Here is a 23761-nt window from a genome sequence, read left to right as displayed (position 1 = left end):
AGAACTTTCCACCTTTCCTGTAGCACATGTTGCTCTCCAGCATGGTGTCAGTGTCCTCCTCATTATCCCATGGTCAACACTATGCTTGTCCCTCCTGTGCAGTTGCTTCTGGTTCCATGGTAATAATAAGAGCTTCTCATTTACTTCTGTCTGACATCCAGTATTGTAAAGAATGTGCCTATAGACACGCTAACCAAAGCCACATGGAATATACTTCAAATGGAAATCTGAGGTGCTCATTACTCTCTGCTAGTCACCGGGTTCTTTCTGCTGTACTTTCGATCAGTGGGATGACCCTACATCAACAGTGGAAGTGGAGACAGCAAGTCTCAGAACAGGAGCAGTTAAAGTAGTATTGATAAGCTCTGGAAAGGCAGTTCTCTTTATGTTTCTAGTATTTCTGAAAATACTATTCATAGCCCCCCCCCCCATAAAAAAAAAGGAAGAACTATCCCCAAAATACCAGAATTTAAGTTCAAAGAAAAAAGCAGATGAAAGATTTAAAATGAGGAGTTGAAACCTGTAGAAAAGACTGGAACAAACAGATCTACATATATATATACACCCACATACAAGTATCTGTATATAAGCCTGATACTAGGCTACGTTATGATAACCCATAACTGAGATGTAAGCTTGAGGCATTGTGAAATTTTGAACATTCTTTTTCTGGAATGGCTTTGACTTAGTTTCCACCTTGTATGTGGTACCTAGTGAGGCACTAGATATTTTTTGCATGAGTATGATTAATGAAATATCTAACATTTAAAAGATCTTTTGTTGGCTTTCGGGATGTGTGACTTCCACAATCTTAAAGGAAAATGAAATCATTTGCCAACATTTAAAATTTACCAAGAGTTGGTAAATTTTAAATCCAGGTTGGGTTTTCCCCCCTAAAAGATATGCTCTAGTCCAAGCATAGCTATCAGACCTGACGCAGGAATTTATTCAGGGAAGTCCTTCAGTCTATCTTATGCAGGAAGTCAGACTAGATGATCACAGTGGTCCATTCTGGCCTTAAAATCTGTGACTCTAGGCAATTCACAAGTAAGCCTTTCAATGCATCATTCTATTAACACTGGTACATGTGCACTCAATAAGGTTTATGAATCTGCACCTCAGCTTGAACATAAGAGAAATCCCTCATTAGATCAGATGTGTAATTTTGGTTTATTAATAATGTCCATGTGACAAGATCAGGCCAGATGGCTACAGGAGAGTGATAGAAGGCAGATATATTAGCCCCAGATTAAGTAGTTCCCTTTTCCCTGGATAAGATAACAGGGAAGGTTGCAGAACAATCAGGAACTTTCTGGAAACAATTAAGGCAGACAGGCTGATTAGAACACCTGCAGCCAATCAAGAAGCTGCTAGAATCAATTAAGACAGGCAGGCTAATCAGGGCACCTGGGTTTTAAAAGGAGCTCACCTTAGTTTGTGAGGTATGTGCGAGGAACTGGGAGCAAGAGGCGCAAGAAGCTGAGAGTGAGAAGGCATACTACTGGAAGACTGAGAAGTACAAGCATTATCAGACATCAGGAGGAAGGTCCTGTGGTGAGAATAAAGAAGGTGTTGGGAGGAGGCCATGGGGAAGTAGCCCAGGGAGTTGTAGCTGTAACGCAGCTGTTACAGGAGCCACTGTAGACAGCTGCAATCCACAGGGCCCTTGGCTGGAACCTGGAGTAGAGGGCGGGCCCGGGTTCCCCCTATCCCCCGCAACTCCCTACTTGATACTGGAGGAGTTGACCTGGATTGTGGGTTCCACCAGAGGGGAAGGTCTCTGGCCTGTTGCCTGATCCACTAGGTGGATCAGCAGAGACTGCGGGGATTGTTCTTCTTCCTTTTCCCCATGCTGCCCAGTGATGAGGCTAACTGAGTGAACGGCAGATTTGAGCCATGAAAGTGGCCAAACTGAGGGCTGCCATGAACCTCTGAGGCGAGCAACTCCGCCAATAAGCACAGGACCCATCAAGGCAGAGGAGGAACTTTGTCACAGTCCGTTATAAATATTTTTTTGTTGCAATTGAATAGAATTACACTGACACTATCACTGTAGCTGGGTAAAATGTATTTCTGTTACCTTTTACACAACTTTGATTGCCCATTCAAGAGAAAGCTATTAATGCCAGGATAGGCTTTAGGACTCCTTCCGAGCTGAGTAATGTGGTCTTGGCAAAGTTTGTGGACAATCCTGCCAATTGTAATGGAGAACTGTGCTTACCTGGCAGGGGGCAGCCTAAGATTTCCAGTCTCATACAGATGCTCCCTTCTTCGTACCATGACCGAGGGTTTATACGGATATAACGTGCAACAATTGGTACTGGCAGTTCATTGAGTACCGGGATCTCTTTCTCGCTGTTTCCTTCAAAAATCTATTCAGATTCAAACATACAAAAACGTCAAGTTCAGTTCACATGACTCTCCAAAACTTTGGTAAAACATCTGGAACTAGATCCAACTTAAAGGTGGAATGAGATTGTGCCCTGATAGGTAGGTGAGGGGAACCCAGAGATAATCGCTTTTCAGGGAGAATACGCTCTCAGCTCAATTATTAGTGGGCCAGAGGAAAAGGGGAGTGTCACAGCCCCATCTTCTCCACAGCCTCTCTCAAATAATGTGCACTCTGCAGGCATCCTCATCTGCTGTAAATCAGTGTAGTTCAACTTACATCAATGGATTTACACCAGCTAAGGATCTGGCCCATGGAGCGGACACTGTATCTGATCTATCCCGTCCTGTGTGCAAAGAGTGGGAGGGGGCCAGTTCTTCAAAATAATAGATGGTACCCTGCAGATCTGATACCCTGCTGATCTACAGTGCAGAGTGGGTCAGGGATGGCAGAGCTGGGGCAGGAGCACTCAGACAATGAGAAGGACTAGGGGGATACATACATCATTCCCCTTTCAGCCTCACAGAGCCTCTCAAGAAGATATATTACTACGTGGCATATCAAAAGTCAATATGATTCTTTTTTTCCCCAAGTAATGCTTTCCCACTATTCCTTGTGGCTCTCCTGTTCTGTGGTACTCACCATATCTCCAGATCCATTTTTGACAGTGATCCATGCGTGACTGTCATTGCTCACCATTACTTTATAAGATGTCACCCAGTCACTCCTAGACAGAAGGCAAAGGGTTTTGTTGTTTGTTGTGGTATATTTTTTTTTGTAAATTGATGCAAGTGTGTTTAATATAGCAACACTCCATAAACCTGCTAATTATGGAAATCCCAATTGGCAAAGTAATGTCAGCATTTGGCTGGTGAACTGAAATGCAGAGCTGGTTTTGGCAGACGATTTAAAAACCTAAGAAGATGGAAATGAACAGCACAACCAAGATAATGTTCTGGGTTTCCAGGAAGAGGATCAGCCTTCTCCTTCCCCCAATGTCTAAACACATTCTAGCACATTTGATGGTTAATCCAAACCATATGCATCAACTCCAGAGAATTTGCATTATCCATGAATGTTGCCCACCCCAGCCACAAAACATTTATAATTCCTATCATTACTGTCAGTGAGGATGAAAAAGTATATAAAGACTCTAGGAGTAAAATCCCCTGAATTTTAAGCAACAGCATTTCCATTCAGTGGCTCATCCTACTTCTAATTATAGGCTGTTTCCATTTCTAGGTGCAAAAATTAGAGGTGCATGAATCCTGAAAAGTTTGGTGTTTTAAGAAGGGGCATTTGAACTGAACCCTGAAGTTGGGTTCATAGCAGATGGAAAGGAACCAAACTCTCCAGTTCACAAAAAAGTATCTTACAGCAGGATGGGGACCTAGCCAAGTGGGGATTTTGGGCACTACTGCAATATGAATAAAAAACAGAAATAATATGGTCCAAACTCCATAGACTTGAACTTTTAAGGAGCCCTCCCCTCCTCATCACCTGCAGCCAGACTCTCTCTACTTCTAAAAGCCAGCCACAGGCCAGGACCTCCCATTCTTACCTTATGGCCCTTGTCTTACTCAGCTAATCAGGGGTTTACAGAGGAGTAAGAAGCCACCGCCTCTATACTCAAGTGAATCAGACCTATCCAGATCCTGCGGTCAATATGATATGAAGCACAGCCCCTATTCTCTGGTACTCCCTACTGTGAGTGGAGTGGAGATAGTAGAGGGGGGTAGGGAAAGGGTGAAGTATTGGCTCCAACCCCCCTACTCATGGGCCAGAGGGGCCAGTCAGGAAGGAAGGAAGCAAGCTACACCCTTTGAAGGGCAGCAGCCACTTATTTCCTTCCCAGCGCCTCCTTCCTGGGTTCAAGAGCCAATGTGGATCAGGGAAGGAATCGTCTCCCAGAGACGTATGTCTGAGTCACAGTGCCTGGCTGGGGTTATGTCTGGGATGATGTAGCTCATGCAGCTCCTTTACCTGGGGCTAAAGTCATAATTTAGCCCCTAGCTAATTCTAGGAAGTACTATGGTTTGTTGGTGGGCAGTAAGGGAGGCAGGGTAGCATGAGGGAGCTTCACCACATTTCTAGCCTTCTGAACAATCTCATCCCATGTTCACCAAACTTCTGCAAGACTGGAGACTGATGTTTTCCTCCCTCTTCCATCATGAGGTGACCTCCCAAATAATGATTTAACCAACCCTTGCTAGCAAAAATATAATGACTTGTGGGGCCTTTACCCGCTACTGAGTTATCTTACTAGCAGGAGTATTCTCATTAAAGTAAATAAGATTGTAGATGGTACTAAGTACTTAGGGCCAGACTTACAAAAATACTTACGCACCTACAGATGCATATAGGTACCTAGAGGGATTTTCAAAAGAGCTTAGGCAGGTTAGGTGCCTGGCTTCCATTGAAAATCAATAAGAATTAGGCTCTCAGCAGGACTTTTTAAAAGATCTCTGTAAATTAGGTACCTATGTGCATCTTTAAACACCTTTGTAAATCTGTTTCCCATGAGCATTTTCCAGACCAGTTAATTGATTTGCATTTTGAATTAATATTCAGCCTTTTAAAAAATCTGAACTTTACCATTTCTACGAGTTTAAACGGCAAAATCTTGAATATTATCAGAGACTGGACTTTTTGCCTTTGTACTTAAAAGCTGAAAAAGCACCCACAATACACATGCTACCACAGTATTTTTTAAATAATTGTTAAAATCTAGGTGCCCTACCCAGAACACTGTATTAATTTTCTGTATCTCAATATAGGATCTCTAGAGACAGGGGATTTACTAGGTTATAAGTTCTGAGAAGTGCCATGCTGGCATCTCAAGTCTTTCTGGCTGTAAAATGTTACAAAACAATATAACTGGCAACTTCAGAGCTCTGTATACATTCAGTTCACTTATAGGAGCATCTTTCCTTCCCTGATCTTGTGAAATAATGTGGTGGTTGCCCTAGGAAAGCCACTGTGATCATAAATTCTACAGATTTACAGAGGCAGATTTACATCGAGCGGAGATGGAAATGAGGAATTTAGGAGACAACCCCTGTCAAAACACAAGAAAAATAAATTTCACTGTCAAAAAGTGAAAAAAGCTCAAGAGCAAAGTCCATACTTTGAAATGTGTTCACACACACACATGTGCACATGTGTACACACACACACACACACAGGTATTTATTTTTATTTTTTGCTATTCTCCATGGCCACTTGTCAAGGACAGGATCCATAACCAAAAGGTCAGGATTTATTTTCAAGGTTTTATTGCAAATCCAAAGGCATCATTCCCTTTCCTGCCACCTACTGCAATCTACCACAGAATATTTTTATTTGATTTTTATTTTTCATTCTCATTTTATTTACACAATCCCGTCCTTATTCCTTGGTTTCCTTAAGAAACTGATTTTAAATGTATTGGAAAAATAAATCAAACATTGAGTTTCTTCATGTCCAGATTCCAGATCACCGCTGAAATTCCATATAACTGAGAATGTTATAATAATACTGCAGCACAGATGTAGAATGTAAAAACCACCAGCCTATGACAGTATTAAACATCTCTTTTTTTGATATCGTGGCAAATGTTCTGGTCCTTAACATTTTCTTTTAAAGGAACTAGCTCATTTTGCTGACACAAGAAAGCATGTGGAGGCTAAAATTATATTCTTGACTTAGGAAGTGTTTTTTATGTTACCATCTCCATTTTGATTTTTCTCACTTCACACACTTGTAAGTGTCCACATTTCTACAAAAGGAAAATGGGCACTGATCAGACTTGAACCTGTAACTTCTTGGGAGTGATAACAGGTAACATGCTTCTCAGATGAAGCCTGTCAATTAAAATACAAATGTGGCTAGATCTTACCCCCAGATACATGTGCAGCTTGAAAGCATTGCACTGGATTGGTGGTAGAAGATAAGCCAGGCTAATGTGGCAACCCACACATCTGGCCCTCATTTAGCTGTGGTCTGTGGGTTAGGAGATATCTGATAAACTGCAACAAATAAGCACATCTTTCCTCTTGCTCAGAGCAAGAAAGTGACCCCCTCTCCCCCACAATGTGGATTGATCTGGCTCCCATTGACACTGTTTGCAAAACTCCCTTTGAATTAAATAATGCAGGAGCAGATGCATAGTGCATTGTTCTCTACTTTCTCTGAGAAATCCTGCCACAACCAGCTGGAGTCTCTTTGTAGAGGAAACACTGGGCAACATCTCTGTTTCACCTTGCTGAACCGACTACTTCAGGATTTAGTGCATGCACTAGACTAGACATTAGCATTGAGATTTGAAGACAATAACAATTTCAATAGCACTTCATATCAAAACTTCTCAAGGCTCTTTATAAAGATGTATAAATATTTAACAACAGAACTTTCCCATTAAAGGGAATATAGGAATACTTTTCAGTATTTTTGGCATCTATAGCTCTTTTACAGAGAACATGCTGAGAAGCTGTGTTGAATTAATTCTACAAATATCTGGATCTACAATAGTCCTGTAGTATACTAAATCAGAGTACCTATCTGCCTTGTGAATACATGAAAACCAAATACATGGAAATTCCCTATAACAGCATCATGAAAATACTGAATTCCCTATCAAGCTATTTTTTGTGCACAGGACAGACAGTATAAACCTTGTTGGTAGACAGTCTGCCATTAAAGGGCGTAGATGTTGTTTTGTTGTGTCTAGTCCACGATACTCTAGTATAGATATAGATTTAAATGCAGCTTGCATGACCCTCCCACAAACCAAAAGGCATGAAGGAAAAAGACCTACAGATGACAAGAAAGATGGGTCTATTAGAATTCAGCTTGATTCACGTTTCCTACGAAAAACATTTCTTCTTTTAAGTCGTTTCTGCCAGACTGTTCTGTCTCCGTAATAACAATGTATCTACAAAAGACAAAAATGTTCTGCCTTTGTTGTGAAGATTTTATTATCTCACAGAAGCCAGACACAAAAATCAAAACACAATTGAAATGTACTGGGCATGGTGGATCTCTTTATTGTTGTTGTTATTTAATGTTTCTATATGGTATGCAATTTATCCATCTATGGTACTTTGGTGCTCCCATTACTCTTGTATCTAAACACCTCCCAACTTCTCTGTGACATAGGAAAGTGCTATTATCCCCATTTTACAATGGGAAATTGAGGCAGAGAGGCTAATTGACTTGCCCTGGGTCACACAGGGGCAAGTCAGGTAGCAAAACCCAAGTTTCCCATAGTGCTGGCTAGCACTCTGACCACTGGACTCATCTTCCTTTCTTTAAATAGGAAACATTCTATCATTCACACCATAAACCTACTGACTACATCTTAAAGTACTTTGATGCCACAAGAACAATAAGGTATCCTCTCCCTCTATGCCCCACTCCATTATAATGTGCCTATTTCTAATACATTATAAATTCCATTCCCTTTCCTTCCTCTCGCTAATTTCCCAGCCTCGCACCCCTTCTTTCCTTTCTCTCATCTTCTGGCCCTTACTTCCTTACTCGTCCTTTTCATCGTCCCTTCTCTCTGATAGACATAGCACAACCCAACATAACTAATGTAACACCAGGTGGTGCTGTCAGCAACAAAGGCCAGGTTCAATATCGAGGAGTTCCTCTCAGCATTACACAACAGAACCAGTTCAAGTCCCGCCCCACTTGCAGTTTGTTGTCTGTGTCTAGGGGTGCATTCAGGTGGGTCCCCCTCCCGCCCCTGGGCATGAACGGGTGGTGGAACGATGCTGCCACCTGTCGCTGCTTGCCAGCATTGCAGTTGCCACCCCTAGCTAAGATGCCATGTTCTGAGGTTCCACCTCTTAGCCCAGCTCAGTGGGTAACAGGGAAGCTCACTGCTGCTCCATTTGCTGCATCCTCTGTGTTGCCTTTCCCCGCAACATCATCCCCACACCAGGTGTAAGGCTCAACCCCCAGACCAGCTTATCATTGATTTCAGCTCGAGTGATCACTAAGAGCTGATCAGACTCCTGGTTTCTGTCTTTAAATGCTGGTCAAATGGTATGTAGGACTCCACAAACAGAGTGCCCAACCAACCCCTGTCCCTATCCCCTTACACTGAGCTTTGGCATCAATACTCCATGCTGACTGAGTGAGCTTCGAGTTAGGGTGATCTCCTCTCAATTAAGTTCCTACTTAGTACAGTTCAGCTGTACATAGTCATACACTAAGGATAATATTACCCCTGCATCTAAGACTTAAGTGAATTTTAAAACAGCTATATGTGATCATTCTGGTAAAGCAGGTCTGTCTGCTGATCTCCTAAGCCCAGTAGGTATGTCTATGCAAATATGGTCTACTCCTGGAGTCTTTCTCCCAAGTTCATCAACAGATGGCAGGAGAGAGCTCATTTCAACCCTGGTTTACACCAATACAGTCAATGCCAGGTGCAGAAATGGCACAGAGACAGAAAGCAAATTGTCATCTGCCTGCTTTCTCGCCAGTACATAGATCCAGAATTGTAATTGTTTGGGGTTTTTATTTAAACATGGGCTTAAGCGCATAAAAATGTAATGTAAATCTCTATAACGATGAAGAGCTAACTAAGCAACAATAAAAAGTCTCGTGGTCTCATCCCAATCCCTAGTGGATGCTTGTCCACCTCACTGAGCTACCACACAGTTTAACACAATTCAGTATTACTGGCAGTGGCTCAGGACTGAAATAGCGGTGATGTTGGAGATTATACTACAGTACAAAGGGAGACTTAATGCTGTCTACATTGGCTCCAGCTGATCAGATTATTCTTTTGCTGTCATCATAATCCAATCTAACTGCTTTACAAACACCAAAAATGAATGGAAAATAAAAATGGGAAAAGAACAGGTTTGCATCCTCTGTTACAGCATGCATTTTCAATCAAAGATCTCTGAAACAAAAAAAAAACGTGGCAAGACAAAACAGATTTTTAGGCCAGGCTGAAATTTTCCAACACCTTCTTATTAATGCCATTTTATCGAGAGAGAGACACGGTGGGTCTTCCTCGGGCCTGAAGAGGAGCTCTGTGTAAGCTCGAAGCTTGTCTCTCTCACCAACATAAGTTGATCCAGTAAAAGATATTACCTCACCTACCTTATATCTCTAATAATCTGAGACCAACACTGCTACAACACCACTGAACATATAGAGAGATAGATAGATAGATATGGATGACAAAAACAGCATGTTGGAATTTAAGTGAACTTCTGCGTCAGAATGGAATTTGTAGTCAGAAGCAATTAAATATAAAAAGTGTTAATATTAAAACGCCCACTATCCAACTGCTTCTCCCTATAGGCAACATTCAAAAGCTCTTAGGCTAACCACATGTGGGCCAATACATAAGCAAAATTAATTAAAATAAATATATTGAGTTTAAATCATGCAGTTTATCAAGCAATGGGGTATTTTTTTAATAACTGAAATTTTAAAATGTTTAACTTTTAAAATAATAATAAAAAATAATAATTGAGCTTTTGTGACCAAAAGCTTTATACTGAGTTTGGGTGAAATTCAACTTTTCATAGAGCCTGTGCACTCACAGAGTTAGATTTTCAGAAGAGCTTAGGGCCAGATTTTCAAGTGATCATTGCCCCCTATTGAGGCCAGATTTTTAAAAGAGCTCAGTACCCATGTAGGATCCGAATAAGAATCAGATTTGCAAAAGAACTCAGGACCTAGTAGCTGTCACGGTGACACGTAAGGCCAGGTTTTAAAAAGAACCTAATCTCCACCAATGTACTGAGCTCTTCTGAAAATCTGGTGCTGGGTGCTGAATTCTTTTGAAAATTTCATACTTAGGGCTTAAGTGGGATTTAATTTCATTATTTCTGTGTTTACCCAGTTGCCCAAATTCTCTGATGCCCAAATATATCTGACACTTTGTTAGTGCTGTAATTAATTATGAGTAATGCCTAGAAACAGCACTGATCTAGCGGTCATAGCCTAAAGTAGAGCTGGGATTACAGTTAAGAGTCACACCAAGGGTGGCAGCCAGAGTCAGATTTAGAAGCCATGCCAAGGGTTAAAGTGGAGTTAGAGTAAGAGTCATGCAACACTTAACCAGGTGTAAGGCTCAACCCGCAGACCAGCTTATCATTGATTTCAGCTCTAGTGATCACTAAGAGCTGAATCAGACTCCTGGTTTCTGTCTTTAAATGCTGCAGGATGAAGGTCAATAACTAGAGTTAGGGCAAGGGAGCAGAATGTGGTAACAGGTATGAAGTGGGAACCAGGCAAGGAAGCAGAGACTTTGTCTCTGGGGGTTGGTCAGCATCGGGCTTGGCAACTAGTTGCTCAGACAAAGGTTGTGGCAGCAACGGGAAGCTTTATACTAAGAGGTATCCAATCAGCAGTCTTCTGCCAGTGAGCTGATCCTGCTGAGTCAGCATGTGTAGCCCTTGCTTGCTGGGTATCAGCTGCAGTTTCCTTGTGTCCCATTTTGCTAGGTGCTGCACAAGTTTATAACAAAGAGACAGTGACTGGCTCTAAGAGTTTACAATCTAATTGAGAATATTTATCATTTACAGCTTGATCTGCACAAAAAAAGTTCACCTGGAAATTGCTTTGTTCTGAAATACGTCCCTCACCACATTGCCCCTGGTGAATCTTCCTGGACAATAAATACAAAAGTTTGGTTCACCTTCACTTTAAACTTTGTTGTTGGTTTTTTTGGTGACATTTGCTACTCTTAATTGTGTCTCTTGCCTATGTCTAGCATTTTGTATGGTTGCTAAGTGCTCAGTTGAGTAAATTTTCTTGGCTTCCTCATGTATCCACATGAAATACAGAACTTCAAATGGTCTCAGACCTGGGGTGGAAGGGTGAGGGGCAATTTTTAGAAAATGCCCCTGAAAAACCCATTGAGGAGGGATGCAAATGAAAACATTTGTGTGCACAGGTGTTCGGTTATTTGAAGTGCATGTGCAGGCGTTAACATGCATGCAGGTGTTAGCAGCAAGAAGATGCAGGTGCAAGTTTGATCGAGCTATTTGGCACATGCAAAGTGTAGGCTGGCCTTTGAAAACTTTGGTCTGGTCTGTGAATATAAGTATCAGTAACAAGTGTCTGTCTCGTTCATCAGGTATCACATGTCATAATATCCTTTTTGCTCCAGCAAGTCAGAACTACTGATGGAGAGTAGAGTGCACATTTTTAAATCAAGCCTTGATGATCAATGTTATATATAGTAAGAGCAGCATAGATGTAGATTTATAGATATTAAGGTCAGAAGGGACCATCATGATCATCTAGTCCGACCTCCTGCACAACGCAGGCCACAGAATTTCACCCACCCACTCCTGCGATAAACCTCTCAACTATGGCTGAGCTATTGAAGTCCGCAAATCATGGTTTAAAGACTTCAAGGTGCAGAGAATCCTCCAGCAAGTGACCCGTGCCCCATGCTACAGAGGAAGGCAAAAAATCCTCAGAGCCTCTTCCAATCTGCCCTGGAGGAAAATTCCTTCCCGACCCCAAATATGGCGATCAGCTGAACCCTGAGCATATGGGCAAGATTCACCAGCCAAATACCCAGGAAAGAATTCTCTGTAGTAACTCAGATCCCACCCCATCTAGCATCCCATCACAGGCCATTGGGCCTATTTACCATGAATAGTTAAAGATCAATTAATTGCCAAAATCATGTTATCCCATCATACCATCTCCTCCACAAACTTATCGAGTCTAATCTTGAAGCCAGATAGGTCTTTTGCCCCCACTGCTTCCCTTGGAAGGCTGTTCCAGAACTTCACTCCTCTGATGGTTAGAAACCTTCGTCTAATTTCAAGTCTAAACTTCCCGATGGCCAGTTTATATCCATTTGTTCTTGTATCCACATTGGTACTGAGCTTAAATAATTCCTCTCCCTCTCTAGTATTTATCCCTCTGATATATTTATAGAGAGCAATCATATCTCCCCTCAACCTTCTTTTAGTTAGGCTAAACAAGCCAAGCTCCTTGAGTCTCCTTTCATAAGACAGGTTTTCCATTCCTCGGATCATCCTAGTAGCCCCTCTCTGTATCTGTTCCAATTTGAATTCATCCTTCTTAAACATGGGAGACCAGAACTGTACACAGTGATCCAGGTGAGGTCTCACCAGTGCCTTGTATAACGGGACTAAAACCTCCTTATCTCTACTGGAAATACCTCACCTGATGCATCCCAAGACCACATTAGCTTTTTTCACGGCCATATCACATTGGCAGCTCATAGTCATCCTCTGGTCAACCAATGCTCCAAGGTCCTTCTCCTCTTCCGTTACTTCTAATTGATGCGTCCCCAGCTTATAACTAAAATTCTTGTTATTAATCCCTAAATGCATGACCTTACACTTCTCACTATTAAATTTCATCCTATTACTATTACTCCAGTTTACAAGGTCATCCAGATCCTCCTGTATGATATCCCGGTCTCTCTCTAAATTGGCAATACCTCCCAGCTTTGTATCATCCGCAAACTTTATTAGCACACTCCCACTTTTTGTGCCAAGGTCAGTAATAAAAAGATTAAATAAGACTGGTCCCAAAACCGATCCCTGAGGAACTCCACGGGTAACCTCCCTCCAGCCTGACAGTTCACCTTTCAGTAGGACCCGCTGTAGTCTCCCTTTTAACCAATTCCTTATCCACCTTTCAATTTTCATATTGATCCCCATCTTTTCCAATTTAACTAATAATTCCCCATGTGGCACCGTATCAAACGCCTTACTGAAATCTAGGTAAATTAGATCCACTGTGTTTCCTTTGTCTAAAAAATCTGTTACTTTCTCAAAGAAGGAGATCAGGTTGGTTTGGCACAATCTACCTTTTGTAAAGCCATGTTGTATTTTGTCCCATTTACCTCAATGTCCTTAACTACTTTCTCCTTCAAACTTTTTCCAAGACCTTGCATACTACAGATGTCAAACTAACAGGCCTGTAGTTACCTCGATCGCTTTATTTACCCTTCTTAAAAACAGGAACTATGTTAGCAATTCTCCAGTCATATGGTACAACCCCTGAGTTTACAGATTCATTAAAAATTCTTGCTAATGGGCTTGCAATTTCATGTGCCAATTCCTTTAATATTCTTGGATGAAGATTATCTGGGTCGCCTGATTTAGTCCCATTAAGCTGTTCGAGTTTGGCTTCTATCTCAGATATGGTAATGTAAGCAGAGTCAGAATGAGCTCCACCCTGACATTTGGTGGTGAGCTGTGGAAAAGGACTTCAGGGACTGATCTCATTTGCATGGGCACACCCACCCTGCCTAGAATGATGGACTGCTTGCCCAAATGGTCACTTTGGCTGCTGTGGGATCCCCAGTCTCTTTGTTATTGGGGCAGGAGTAATAAAGTGTTGTTATCCTGGTTAAGTGAATCAAGGACAGTAGAACTGTACTTGGTATTTTATGATGAAGGGACTCACCCTCAACTAAGTAGCACTCACTAGGCAAGGGACATGGATTCCAAAGCCCAGCAAATTGAGAGAAGCTGGGGACAGGCATGTGTACCTGGTAGTCTGGTTCCAAAACACCACTTTGACCCCCCCCCTCCACTGTGTAATAACCGAGCTAATTTTGACTCAGTTAGGAATCTTGTTAGGTGCTGCACAGCTGAAATCACTGATTCCTAGGTCTAAGCATTAGACCTACTTTGGGCTAGTGGTTCTGAGTGTGCTAGCACTGAGGACCCCTCCCCCTTACTAACAGCTGAAATCACTAAAGAGCTGAACTTACTGAGAGCTGTGTTAAGAGGGGGAGGGCTAGCAGGATGGCTAGCAGCATGGATAGTGGAGAGGCGCAGCTGGCGGTGAAGACTGCAGCAGAACCCCATGGAGAGGCCTGGTAATCAGAAGTCAACCCAACCAGCAGAGCATGTAAGATGTCCTCCATACCTTCCCCCCACTTCCACCCAGACTGGGAGGTAAACTCTGCAGATGAACTTCTGAACTCTGGGGGCTGCACTGACCAAGGACAGAAACCGTGGGTGGGGTGACTGTTGGATTGCTGGACTTAAGACCCGGAGGGGAAAAGGACACTGCCAAACTTACTTGGGGGTGGGTCTTTTGCTCATGGTTTGTGGTATGGATCCTGTTTGATGTTTTCCCAACATAATGCCACATTGTTTCCCTCCTTTATTAAAAGGCTTTTGCTATATTCAGACTCTGTGCTTGCGAGAGGAGAAGTATTGCCTCTTAGAGGTGGCCTGGGGGGTGGTATGTAATTGTCCCAGGTCACTGGGTGGGGGCTCGAGCTGGTTTCACATTGTGTTATTGAAACGGAACCCCTAGATACTGAACCCGGCCCTTGGTGCTGCCAACTCTGATGGGCAGAAGGGTTACATATTGCTATCTGATCTCAGGCCAGGAAGTGGAATGACCTTCCTCGTGGTATTTGTAGATGTTTTATGTATACTTGTTTCAAAATGTTTCCATGTCATCTTTTAATTAAAAAATTGAAACAAATTTCAGTCAGAGGTCATCATCTTACTCTTCTCTATTGTGGCTATATGTCAGCATTGACAGAACTCTACCCTGTGCAAGTGTTTTACCTGTTGCTGTTCTAGTACCTCTTATCAGCCTCACTGCCTAAAGAAAGTTCTGTCCATGTCAAACTATGCTCCCCACCTACATGCTGCATGCTAGCTTAAATGTTCAAGAACACTCATCTTGGGACTGACAATTGCTTTTTCTCTGACCACTGTCAGCTAGTGATTCAGTGAGCACCCTGAAAAATATTCTCAACGTATGTTACAAAGCCATAACAAAAAATATTTACAAACACAATATGATGCTGTCTCCATCAATGGAACCGGATGCCCTATAAATAAAATTCAGAATAGGTAGACAGGACCACCTACCCTAGACCACCAGCTAAGTATCCTGAAAAGAACAGTGATTAAAGCATTCATTAAAATGGCCTCCAAGCTGTGTTGTGTGTCAAAGCTCCTCCCAGGATACAAGAACCAGAAAGTGACATTAATATAGGTACAAAATTTAAGTTAAATAAATAAATCAAGGGCATTCCACATTTAAGCTGGGGAAGGCTTGCTGTCTTTGGTCCAGATCTTTAGAGGTACTTGGGCACTGCTGCACTCAGCATTGCAACACTTAACTGATTTAGGAGCGTAAACCTTTCAAAAGGGATTTAGACACCTAAAGCTCACCAATTTTCCTAAGTGCCTAAATTCCTTTTGAAAATGAGGTTTACGCTCCTAAATCAGTTACTTGTTACAACACTAAGAGCACAAATGCCTAAATAGCTTTAAAAATCTGGACTTTGTTCCTCCATTTAAAAATAAAACCAATTCAAACCATTATATGGTTCCATTAAAACAGTATCATAGAAGATGCAATATCAGTGCTAGTTAATGCAAAACATCCTTTATTAAGAATAGAATGCACTGCCATAAATATATAATTAATCTGTGATTATGTCAACACTGGATTATTGATTAGGTTTATTTCTATGCATTGAATTTAATCATTTCCAGTGAAATTCTATTAGGCATGAAGGATCTACAACATGATTTCAATGATAGCTAGGACAATTCTTGCAGTGAGAGCTTATCAACTTCAAGAAAGCTGTCACAGTTTCCATAGTCATGGCACTGAGTGGGAGTCAGGATAAATAATAGTTTGTAATGGTATGATACATCATAAAAGCTCTTTGCATGTCAGTGCATAGGAGCTACTGATTTTACTATAGTATTTGGATAAAACATTGAGACATTTCCATTGAATTTATTAAAGTTTTATTGAAACATGTTTGCAGTCCCTGTATAAGATGTATCTATTGTTCTTGTGATGTAGCCAGTATTTGTAGCACTAACAGCTCATCCTACATTGAAACCAACATTATGCTATAATGTAGCTATTGTTTTTTTAAGTATAGTGCAGAACTGTGGTGTCCTGGAGATATGCAGTAAGTTGGGGTAACCGTTGATTGTGGAATGGTAACCACTGCACCATATCTGGATGCTGATACAGTTAGACTGACAGACTCGGTATTATCATCAAGTAAAACATACCCCCTGTGCTTTACATCCCAAGTACTGGAGGATAACGTGGTTGGTAATTAAGACAAGGTCCTGGCCCTGCCTGACATGGCTGCGCAGTGGGAGCAGGGAGCCTGCACCTTTCACAAAAAGACTGCAACATCTGTGCTCAAGGAATTGCACTGGCTGCTGGTAGACCTGCTATCCCCTGGGTGCAGCTTGCTAAAAAGACTATGAGGAGAAGTGAGGAATAGGTGGACATATGGTACATACCACAGAGCTGTCTGGTGAATGAGGGGTGTGTGCTCTATCTTTTTAAAGGGAACATCACAAATTACTCTTACTCATGATGCAAATGGGAAGCTCTGAGGGTCACTATGATCCTCCAAGGCAGAATGTCTCTTTATTTCCCCCCCGGCATGGTACAATGGTACTTGCGATGGGCAGTGTCTTAGAGGCACAATGTAGCCCTAAACACTTTTATTGCATTGACGACTATTGATTACTCACCAACATTATTAAATCGTTATGATCCCATTAACAAAATTCCCCAGCAGACTGAAAATTTCAGTGTGCAACAATTTAAAATGGCTGAATTACCAAACCCCCATGAAAAACAACCTTTACAATGGAAATAACTCATCTTTAAGTATTATATTCTGAATCTGTGCTGCACTATTGAATCCACAGTAGGTTAGCTCTTATTTTGAAAGGTAGGTCATCTGCTCTCAGTGCTGCATGCACACATTTAAAAAAGATCATATTTTTCACAACTTCCCATAAAAGAAAAGAGACATCAAAAAGTACTGCTTCACTTTATAAATTAGCTGTTACTACTCAAGAAAGAGATCGTGGAGTCACCATGGATATTTTCTGAACACTTCAGCTCAGTGTGCAATGGAGGTCAAAAGGCTAACAGAATGTTAGGAACTATTAGAAAAGGGACAGAAAATATCGTAATGCTACTATATAAATCCATGGCATGCCTACACTTTGAATACTGTGTCCACTTCTGGTCACCTCATCTCAAAAATGATATAGTGGAACTACAAAAGACTCAGAGAAGATCTACAGAGATGATCAAGGGGATGGAATGACTTCCACATGAGAAGAAACTAAAAAGATTAGGACTATTCATCTTAGAAAAGAGACAGTTAAGGGGGTACATGATTGAGGTCTATATAATCAAGCATTGTTGGAAAAAGTGAAGTGTTATTTACCGTCTCCCACAAACACAAAAACCTGGGGTCAACCAATGAATTTAAGAGGCAGCAGGTTTAATCCAAATAAGAGGAAGTAGTTTTTTCACACAAAGAACAATTAACCTATTGTACTCAGTACCATGGGATGTTATGACGGGTCAAAAGTATAACTGGGTTCAAAGAAAAACTAGATAAGTTTATGGAGGATAGCTCCATCAATGGCTATTAGCCAAGATGGTCAGGGATGCAACCCTATGATTGCGGCAACCCTAAAACTCTGGCTGCAAGAAGCTGGGAAGGAAAGACATGGTTGATCATTCCAACTGCCCTATTCTGTACACTCCTCCTGAAGCTCTGGTATTGGCCCCTGTTAGGCCAGGATACTGAGCTAGATGTACCATTGGTTTGACCTAGTATGGTAGGTCTTATGTTTCCCTTGTTCTTAGCACCATAGGAAGCCAGAGTAAGTGACAGATCCAAAGCATTCTGAGGAATCCTTTCAGTACTTTGGGCTCCTGCATAGGCTACATTCCATGACCTAGGATGGCAATAGCCATGCCATCTTAGGTAGACCCAGCTTTGTTACAAAAGTATGCCAGTTACTTTCTACTGCAGTAACTTTTAATTCTAATTTGAATGTTGGTTTGAAACTCTTTATCAAACTCTACCCTCTTTGCTGAAAAGAAAGATTATGATTTTTTTTTAAATTGTCAGGACGAATTCTTTCCTCAGATACATGTGCAAAGAATTCTATTGATGTCAGTGATGTTACATGGGTGTAGCAGAGGGGACATTTGGGCCAATGACGTTTACAGCTGTACTTCAGATTTTTATATTCAACTATTACATATATTTTTAGGTAAAACATTTTCTAGTGCTGTGAAAAACAAGTGAAACAATCTAGTTGTAATCAGGGGGAAAAAACATGTTTTGAAACTGCTAATGAAAGCTATTCATGCTCACTGAGGGGAGAGCATATCCCATTGTACAAATGTTATTTTTAAAAATATCCCTAAAGGTCAATCCTGCTCCCATTTTAGCCAGCAGAAATTTTACCACTGACTTAGATGGCACAATACCGGGCCCTACAAGTGTTAAATGACCTTATTTAGTTTTAAAATACCATGAAGTTATAAACAACTGTGTCAAAGATCCCCTTAAATCACTGTCCATGACTTTACCATAGCAGATGGAGCTATGAGTTACCAGGGAAGCAGACACAAAGACAATAGACCAGATATTGAAAATGATGCCAGTTTTTCATTCATTGCTTTGATTCATCATTGAAGACACTACAAGAAGTGGGAAATAACTGGTAAGCAATTCACCAAATCACAAATTATTATGTCAGGTCTTGAAACACGCACTGAACCAACACAGATGTTTTCATTTGCACCAGTATATAAGTATAAGCCTGCTCATGAACCACTGCAGCCAGTGACAACGCACCCACTGATTTCAGTGGGAGCAGAATCAGACCCAAAGTCAGTTCTGTTGAATATTTATCATTGTTACTGGCCCTGTTGACGAGCATGGTTACAGTCAGAGAAGCTACTCAGTAGGAATGGTAAAATGGGTTCTGTGTTTACTTTTTCTTGTTTATATCTTCCAGTTCAAGAGGATAGTTGCAGCTTTTAGACACTCTTCCCATTGGAGGAGGCTGGGAGCCGCATCAGCTCATGAGGGATTCTTTTTCAGTTAGGCACAATCCTACTCAGAGCTCCAGGGTGAGCAGGGGAGTGAAAACATTGTCACAGCCGCTACTGGACTGCAGTATGCTCTCCTCACAGCCAGTGAACTCCAATGCCCAATGTAAAAGTGGGGCAGGGTTATAGTCCCACTTCCTCCCCACCCCATTTTGGCTGATTTGTGCCTCAGGGAGTGCTAGAAAGGAGCAGTCTCTGGTCTTGGAGGAACACAGGGACTATGCTTTTGCACTGGGGACTGAGCCCATGGCAAGGAGATAGGGACCATATTTAAGAGTGGGTTCCTGCTCTGTGCTGGCCTCTACCACACAAAGGAAGAGAGAGAGGAGGCGCAGGAGAGACTCTGTCCAGCCTGAAATGCTGATGAACCCTAGACTCACAAAAACAGGTAAGCTCAGTCTAGGGGAAGGTGCATCTCAGAACTATGTAATTTTCAAAGATCTCTAAACTCTCACCTGCTTTAAGAGAAAAGTCAGTTCCTTCTGTAAGCCTATTTACTTGCTGTCCTGCCACATTGTCCTTCAAAGGATTACACTGCGAAGCCCAGAGAGTGTAGATGGAACTTTGAGGGGGTATTTGTAAGTGACTGGGTGGCCTGGAAGGTCTGACACACTGGTTTCAGAGTCTAGGTAGCATTCCATATCCCACAGAAGGGGGTCAGGTGAGAGATCTGAGCCTGGGAGTATGCCTAAGCATTTCAGAGCAAGAATCAGTAACTAGACTCTACCCTGATCCTGTTGGCTTGTACACATGTGGGACCCAGTGACTGGGTCCACTCATACCAGACCAGTGACCGTACAGTCAGTTACTGAGCCAGTTTCTAAGAGGTAACACTTGCCTCTGACACATTATCAATCCCCCTGCTATGACAGGGATAAGGCACGGGGGCGATAGAGCCATTCCACCATCCCTACACCAGCTGCAGAATCTCACTAAGATATTGTCAAGGTTCCTCCCCCACTCTGAACTCTAGGGTACAGATGTGGGGACCTGCATGAAAAACCTCCTAAGCTTATCTTTACCAGCTTAGGTCAAAACTTCCCCAAGGTACAAAATATTCCACCCGTTGTCCTTGGATTGGCCGCTACCACCACCAAACTAATACTGGTTACTGGGGAAGAGCTGTTTGGAAACGTCTTTCCCCCAAAATACTTCCCAAAACCTTGCACCCCACTTCCTGGACAAGGTTTAGTAAAAAGCCTCACCAATTTGCCTAGGTGACTACAGACCCAAACCCTTGGATCTGAGAACAATGAAAAAGCATTCAGTTTTCTTACAAGAAGACTTTTAATAAAAATAGAAGTAAATAGAAATAAAGAAATCCCCCCTGTAAAATCAGGATGGTAGATATCTTACAGGGTAATTAGATTCAAAAACATAGAGAACCCCTCTAGGCAAAACCTTAAGTTACAAAAAAAATACACAGACAGAAATAGTGATTCTATTCAGCACAATTCTTTTCTCAGCCATTTAAAGAAATCATAATCTAACACATACCTAGCTAGATTACTTACTAAAAGTTCTAAGACTCCATTCCTGGTCTATCCCCGGCAGAAACCAGCATATAGACAGACCCACTGACCCTTTGTTTCTCTCCCTCCTCCCAGCTTTTGAAAGTATCTTGTCTCCTCATTGGTCATTTTGGTCAGGTGCCAGCGAGGTTACCTTTAGCTTCTTAACCCTTTACAGGTGAGAGGAGCTTTCCCCTGGCCAGGAGGGATTTCAAAGGGGTTTACCCTTCCCTTTATATTTATGACAGATATGGAAGACTGTCTATGCCTCCCTTATGGCTCCTTTACACTGGCAGAGTGGTGTTAAGAGGCTACATCAGCAGACAGAATAGGGGCCCTATGGCCTGGCCTCAAATATGTTCAGTTTACAACCCAGAAGAAGCTTTTTTCTGACTGCCAGCCTGTCAAGCTCATCATGGGGTTAGCAAAACAAAGCAAAAAGGATCCTCAAATACATCATAATCTGTATATACAGTATAAGGGGCTATATATTATTACAGAGCTAAAATTCACAGTCCCTACCCAGTCACATCAAGTTGAAAATACAGTAAAATGCCAGATTAAAAAAATAAAATAAAAACCAAAACCTCAGCACAAAAGCACCTGAAAAATAAATTAGTCTTTAAAGCTTTTCTGAGCTGGTAATTTTTGAAGTATGTTGTTTCCTTTTTTAATCAGCAGGCCTTTAATATGACATGAAAGGAATTATTTTGGCAATACCTTATGTTTAAAAGGAATGATGTTCACAGGTTCAATCCTGCTCCCACTGAAGAGAACGGAAGTTTTGCCATTAACTCCAGCAGATTCAAGCAGTCCTCGGACTGCACACTTCTATTTAGACATGTTTTTCTATTCCTAGTACAAAAGATGTGCTAAATTACCCACAGATTGTTTGGGCAATGAGAGACAGACCTCCCTAAGGCTTTTAGATAGTAACTTGGAAACTAGCAGCAATTCACATTTACCTCTCTTCTGCCAGAAAAGTGCATGTTTTAAATATCCTCATGTAATTTCTTCAAAAACATTCTGCACATTTTCAAAAGAATGCTTATGGTGTCCCACTCAGAATAGGGTTGAACAGTTGTGTAAAATGTGTGGTTCATAAAACAGAAAGATACCTTGGCAGCAATGACTTTTTACACATTACACACTCTTCTAAGAATACTCAGCCACAACCCCCCTGTATCCCAAATAAAGCCCATAGCTAATATCATCCATTTCTCAGGAGAGGACTTCACATCCCTTTCTAAAAGGTTGCGTCACCCTGGCAACTTTCTTTTGTCTGAGAAGGCAGGCAAAATGGCTTTTCAAAGAGCCCTCGTTAATGCCTCTCTCTTAATCAGCTGATATTCATGCTGAAACAATGAAGCTGCTCCTCAAATTCATTACTCCCTTGGACATAGTCATACTCAACAACCCAGAAAGGGCTGGCATTGTATCCACTACCATATTGGTGCTTTGCACAGATCTCAACCCACATTTGTTACACTTTTGGGTTTCACACCACTTCAGGATAAAATCAGAAACCAGCCAGTTTCACTTGCAACTGGACCCAGCTTTGCTTGAGAGGTTGGCAAACTTTTGCAAAAGTTTTGACAAACCTCAGTAGTTTTTAGAGTTGATGATGATGAATTAAAGCAGGCAATTTTCATATGGCTTCAGACTACCTAACAATGCCTGCAGCATCTAAACAACTCTGTTCACTGAGTCCATGTGTTTATTTAATCACTGAAGGAAAAGGACTCATCAACATCGATGAAATCTCCTCTAGGGGTCCAATTTTGCCTTTCTCTGCTCAGAAACAAGTGTTCACTTGCTGCTGGGAAGAATGAGCAAGTCCCATAGTCAGGGATGGAGGGGAGGCATGAACAAGGTAACAGATTGCGTGGGAATAACCGAGGTGGAGCAATTCACGGCAATTACTTTAGGGGCAAGGGAGGGGGCATGCTGAGAGCTGGTGATTTTGATACCAGTTTCTGGCAGCCTCTGTTCTCCTCTCCTCTCTGTTGCCTCTTTTCTTCTCCCACTCCCCATCTAATCTGTGTCCTTTGCTTCTCTCCATATGTCCTTTCATTCATTTCCCTTTCCTCCTTTTCTTTTGCCCCATTCCACCTTCAGTTTATCCCAATCTCACATGGCATTCCTTTCTGTATTTCTCATTCTCTCCACTCCTTCCCTCTTTTCTGTACCTTTTGTCACCCTTTTTAGAGTGAGTTGTTCCTTAGTGTTCTATTTCTCTGATTTTTACTTCCTTGCACTTTTACTTCCATGCTCATTCCTCCTCTCCTGCTTTCCTTTGATTTTTCTCTTCCTCCCGTTCTTCCCATCCCTTCATTTCTTCTCTTTTGTTATTTGGATTTTGTAAGTTTCTCTTCAGTTTTGCCTCACCTGTTGCTGCCACTGGTCTGTCACTTCAGACAAGGCATTACAGGGAGTAGGGCCTCCAGGTGAGTCACTGCGTACAAGGAACGTGCAGCAGAATGGGACTCACAAGAGAGGTACATTGAATGGTGATCCGATTCCCAGACATTTTGTGGTTCAAATAACAATGCTGATGTTGATAGGAATAGAATGGATTGGATTGTGATGAGGCAATAAATGGGACAAGGCAATGCTTTTCATATTCCACCCAGTAAGTGTCCAAGCATGCTCTTCACTTCATCCATTGTTTTTTTTTCCCCTGGAGAAGAATGAACTTGAATGCTCTCCATGATATGCCCTTTAGGCCAAAACCTGTTTCCATGAACAAAACTGTTTCCATAAACGAACTAGAAGGGCTTTATCCCTAGGAACTGTTTGTATGGACTTGATCACCAATGAATCCAGGCTTCAGCTGCCGCTACTGGGTATAAAGGACAAGCAGTTGCTTCCATTAATTACACAAGCTTTGGAGCTTGCTATAAATAGGCTCATTGGCCATGCTCCCATCCTCCCCCATCCCCACCAATATTCCTGCTCTTCAGTGAGT

At 41.8% G+C, this 23761-nt stretch overlaps 1 protein-coding gene across 4 annotated transcripts in view; it reads right to left on the bottom strand.

The window, feature by feature from the left end:
* The window catches only part of CPXM2 (carboxypeptidase X, M14 family member 2), a 106365-nt gene that overhangs the window by 38918 nt on the left and 43686 nt on the right, over window positions 1-23761 (bottom strand). For all 4 annotated transcript variants that reach the window (XM_048858723.2, XM_075131033.1, XM_075131034.1 and 1 more), the window contains 2 exons: window positions 3032-3116; window positions 2222-2372 (listed from right to left, as the gene is read on the bottom strand). In XM_048858723.2, the coding sequence (XP_048714680.1) occupies window positions 2222-2372; window positions 3032-3116 (236 nt within the window). The remainder of the gene's footprint in view (window positions 1-2221; window positions 2373-3031; window positions 3117-23761) is intronic.

The sequence above is a fragment of the Caretta caretta genome, chromosome 7 (assembly GCF_965140235.1).
Source record: "Caretta caretta isolate rCarCar2 chromosome 7, rCarCar1.hap1, whole genome shotgun sequence".
Lineage (NCBI taxonomy): Eukaryota > Metazoa > Chordata > Testudines > Cheloniidae > Caretta > Caretta caretta.
Note: the sequence above shows the minus strand (reverse complement) of the source record. Positions and strands in the feature narration are given on the sequence as shown.